The 5,141-nt window shown below is 35.5% G+C and overlaps 1 protein-coding gene across 6 annotated transcripts in view; it reads left to right on the top strand.

Annotated features, from left to right (window-relative positions):
* The window catches only part of TTC7B (tetratricopeptide repeat domain 7B), a 274,550-nt gene that overhangs the window by 176,325 nt on the left and 93,084 nt on the right, over window positions 1-5,141 (top strand). For 5 of the 6 annotated variants that reach the window (XM_025209742.1, XM_025209743.1, XM_025209741.1 and 2 more), the window contains one exon: window positions 520-675. The exons of the other annotated variant lie outside the window; for it this stretch is intronic. In XM_025209742.1, the coding sequence (XP_025065527.1) occupies window positions 520-675 (156 nt within the window). The remainder of the gene's footprint in view (window positions 1-519; window positions 676-5,141) is intronic. 6 annotated transcript variants of the gene reach the window in all.

Here is a 5,141-nt window from a genome sequence, read left to right as displayed (position 1 = left end):
GGGGGGGGGGGGGGGGTGCGTGTGTACACACATACACACACAAATCACTTGGGAAATCAGATGGGCTATTTTGATTAAGATAAACAGCATGCAATTCCTTTAAAGCTATGCAATTCAATTTATTATGTAGTATTTTAGTTCACTTATTTTTGACCTTGTATCATAACAAGTAAGGGGAAAAAACATACATTTTAAACCAGGTTGTCTTGACCTTTTTTCTTTTTATGAAATACAATAGGATTTTTAGACTTTGTTGAAGAAGATTTACTCTTCAAATGCATTTTGGTTGAAGCTTGTTTTTTAATGCACATAGACATTTGTCTTTGTATTCTGTCTGATGTGATAGATTTTGTAAAGTTGTTTTGAGAAAATGTTTTCTGCAGAAACCACTTTCATCCTGTTGAGTGGTGGAATAAATGCGTTGCATTCTGTCGCTTTTCTGGGGCATCCATGTGTCCATTAAATTCTTGCTTTTGGATATCTTATTCTTTTATCATTTTTTTTTCTTTCGCTTTTTAGCCTCTGATACTTCCTCATCCTCTCTCTCAAGAACAGAGTCTCCTCTCCAACTGTTTGTATCTTCTCATCCTCATACCAAATCAGATACCTTTGTCTGGCCCCAGGCAACCCATCCACACTGTGACCACGTTTCTGGGCCCTGCACATCATCTCACTGTAAACTGTTTTTCTCTTCCTGATAGGAGTGTTAATTTGCTTTCTGCTTTTTCTGTTAATCTTCATAACTGATAAATAGGGTTTACACTGAAAGAATTTTAAACCTCCAAAACATTTGGTGTACATATAATTCTAGCTATTCATATGCCTTTGGTTAACCAGTGAAAGAAGTATCTAAAAATGCAATGAAGTATCATTTGGAGTAAGTAAATAGGGGCCCAAAGATCACCAGTTATTGAACTGATTGAATCTCAAATTCATGGCTATGATACAATGTAAGATATGGTAGGAGGAAGTAGCTGTAGCTCAGTGTTGCTATAGAGCACCAACTTTATTATGTGCACTTGCAGTAGTTGAAACTGGAATAGTCATTTCATTTATTGGCCACCTCCTGCCTTAAATGATGTTACCCTCCTACAGATTTGTTTTTTTTTCATCCATAGTTTTAAATTTTGAGTTGCTAGGCCCTTGATTAAAATGGCATTTAGTGACTGTGAATTACAGCAACTATATGTCTTTTTTTTCTGAAACTTTACACCAAAGAGAAAAATATATTTAATAAGTCATAGGGTATAATCTAGTTATAACAAGTTGTTTGTTTATTTAAAAAAAGACTGCGTCTTGCAACTTCTACCAGCTGCATGGTGCTGCTGCTGCCCAAATGAAATCTTTTAGTGATACAGTAACAACTTCTTTAACGGGGGGTTTTATGTGTTTTTCCACATTTGCCTCCTTTTCCATGAACTTTCTTAATGTTGATATCAGTGTCCCCACACTGTCAGCTTTAGGTATAATACTATTTGGCTTCACAACTGTACCACTGTAATCCATTTTTCTGATGTTCAATCTTGATCTGACCACTGTCCTTAAGAACTTTTTCCTGGAGTTAAATATTCCCATGGGTGAGTACAGTTCCACCAAATTTCCTTGTTAAAGTAATTGATAGGACTGTAGGTTTTTGTCCCCTTGTTGTTAAATCAGTGATTGTTAACAATGGTGCCATGGCACCATGAGGTGCCTTGAGATCCTTTCAGGAGTGCTGCAGGGTGTCATGCAGTGTTAGCCTTCTTAGGTGTGAAAACATTCATAAGACGCACTTAGAGATTTCAAATAGGAATCCATAATGTTAAAAATATTTTGATCTTCACAACAGAAGAATTGTTTTGTTAATTTTAACTCTTTTTTGCCTACAGAAAAATAAGAGGTAGCATTTTCTGAGGGGTCCCTTGGGTCTAAAAAGGTTGAGAAACATTGTGTTAAATAATAACGTGATCATTAAATATTTAAATTTGTGAAAAATGAACATTCATTTTAAAAGGAAGCTTTGTTTTACAGCAGCTTGGGAAGTTGAAGGTTTGGGATACTTGAACACCTGATTAATAAAGCACTGAAGTTTTTGTATTGAGCCTGCACAAGCATAGCACATACAAACCAAAGCTAGATTGTTTGTTCTTTTAGAGCTGTGAGTTGTTAGAGACCGCACACAGATGTCTCATAAATAAGAGAATCTGGAAGTGCAAGCACAGATTCTACCTGCACCTTCTACCTTTAATAGAAGCAAAAGTCACTGTATTCATGAGGAAATGCTTGTGCATTGAGGTAGGAAGGTCATCCTCAAATGCTGACTGGGCATAAAAGCAAAATAGCACCTTCCATATAGTCTAAACACTTGATGAAATTTGAAGATTTTGAATGTTCCTTTATTTCAAATAAGTAAAAATTAGTCAAGACACTTCCAGCTTTTTTATATATATTTATCAGGACTAGAGCTAAGGTTGTTTATTTTATTCGATTTCCCTTTTTTATGACAGAAACAAAATGCACGTTCTAAGTGTTTGAGTTTGTATTCCAGTATTGGCTAGGTAGCAGTGTGAATTAGATGCAACTGTTTAAAAATAGTTCATGTAAACTGCCTACTCCTTACTTAAAACCTTCATTGCCTCTTAAAAATAATAAACCTGATTTACAGTTAGAAGATTATCAGAAATTTTGCTTTCTTGGTTTTTTTTTTTTTTCCTTTTTGAATTAAGAATTTAATTTGTGGTTTAATCTGTTGTTCAAAGGCAATCCACCAGATGTTTACTTTCATGGTTTTTACTCCCTTTTTTCAGTTTGTAAGTAGTATGTACTTATACAACCCTAGTATTAATTTATAAAGGCCTTTACATCACACCACCCTGCATCACGTAATGTACATGCTTTGTCCATCAATAGTGAGCTTGAAACTGTGTGTAAAGCAAGGCTGGTGCTGTTTACCCGTTGTCACCCCACGGCTTGTAATCTTACAAGATCTGAATGCACTCAATCAACACTTGAATTTAATTATTAAAGAGACAGTATTCATCTTCTAAAGGGCTGCAAATAAAGGTATTCCAGGAAGGCCTTTTATAGAATAATGGTCAATCACCAGTTTCTTTTATTTTTGAAGCTCTTAAGTCACCACAATTACTAAATATCACAGTGGTTTAGCATGTAATGTTACTACTGCTGGGTCAGTTTCCAGAGTTCTTCACAGTGGGCAGTTGTTTTTTCTTTACACGTGTGTGGTGTATTCACTGGAATAGTGATCATAAGAAAAGCTGGGAAAACCCTACTCCTCTAAAAGGAGAAAAATAAATAGGTCAGTAAAATAAAATAAAGTTACCTTTAGTCAGAAATGATCCAAGGTAGAAAACTGGTTTCTGCCCTCTTGTTTTATCCATTGTTTTATCTACCCTTGTTTGAAATTGCTAGAGTGAAATAAAGGTTATGGTTATTTTATGTCTAGTTTTGAACAGTAAATAGATGTTAATGGGATATATTGGAGATAAGGAGGATTTGTACATCTCTAGCAAGAATGGTAGTGGACCACTGATGATGATCACAGAACAAAGGGGAGGGTTCTCTACATTTTGTTAGCCATATCTGACTTCCTAGTCTGTCTTGTTACTGTTTAGGTATGGGAAGGTTTAAAAAACGATAAATTACCATTTTTTCATATAGGAGAGGCGTTTTGTACCTCATGAATTTTCAGTAGAAGGAATAAAATTGTAGTTGAAACTCCTTTATTTAGTCCTAGAGAAAAGGTACTGTCTCTTTGAACATAATGTGTTTGCTTATATAAGCACAGAATCTTCTGCATGTCCATACCACTGGCATCTTTCAGTGCTGCTGCAGCTATCTTCTGTGCATGTGATGTTGGAAGTGTTCTTTACCCTGCATGAGCATTTCTTCTGTTGAATTCCGATATTTCTCTCCTTGTGTCAGACACTATTTCATTAATCATTGATTAAAGGGAACAAGAGTAAATGATAGTTCCTAGCTCTTTGCAAAGGAAGTCAGTATCACCATTCCCTTTTACAGATGAAGACATTGTTGGAGAGAGGGGAAGTTACTTGCCCAAGATTGCCCAGTGGCCAAGTTTGGAATAGAGTCCAAGCAATGATACCACACTAAGCCTAGTATTTTAGGTTGAGATTTCATTAGAAATGACCAAGAAAATTACTAGTAAAGTTATGCTTATCAAACTGAAATATGTCATGAATTTTATTCAACGCTACTTCAGCAGTGGTGTTTATGGGCAACATAAAAAATGTTGATTTTATGTAGACTATGTGATGAGAGAGATCTTAAAGACATTGGAGGGATCCTTATGGAAACAACTCCTCAGAGTAAATGCCAGTAAAAATGGAAACTGTTTTCTTGCGTGTAGGTTGTAGCCGTTTTGGTCTGAGGACATAGGCAGACAAGGTAAATCTGGTATCTTTTATTAGACCGATCTTTGGGTAAATCTGATATCTTTTATTAGACCAACTCAAATAGTTGGAAAATGCATCTGATGGAAAATACGTAGGAGAGAGTAAACAACAACTGCGCACCAGAATGAATGTACACCTGAAATCTATTAAAGACGAGAATACCCAACTACCATGGGGGCACACTCTCTCTCCAATTTCCTAGTTTTAATCCTCAAATGGAATTTACAAAACACTTTTCACAGATGATCCAACCTCCTGGATACAAAAAATCATGGACTAAATATAGACATCGGATTTATGACACACTATAATGGGTAGACAACCCCCAGCACAGGTGCCAGAGTGCAACATGCGAAGGCATTTGTCTTTGTCTCTAGTGGGTTATGGAATAGAGAGAATCCCACACAACTTACTGATTTGTTTGATGCACTGGCTGGGGAAATTTTTAGCTACTTGCACGATTTCACAATGATTACACACTTAATTCATACAACACAATTTTATTTTAAAATTCTTTGCTACGCGTATAACACTGCTTAGCTTTAAGAAATACCACAAACATTAAGAACACAATAACTACATATATCAGAAACAATGCTCCGAATGTACTTCCTTCCCAAACAATGCTATAAGAATTAGTATTACAAAAACAACTACAATTACAACTAAAAGTTCAATTTGAATCAATACTATTATTTTTCATAATATACTTACAATTCTAGAATTCCG

This window comes from Alligator sinensis, unplaced genomic scaffold (genome assembly GCF_000455745.1).
Source record: "Alligator sinensis unplaced genomic scaffold, ASM45574v1 scaffold281_1, whole genome shotgun sequence".
In the NCBI taxonomy this organism is placed as follows: Eukaryota; Metazoa; Chordata; order Crocodylia; family Alligatoridae; genus Alligator; species Alligator sinensis.
The sequence above is the reverse complement of the archived record's forward strand: the minus strand, read 5'-3'. Positions and strand labels throughout refer to the sequence as shown.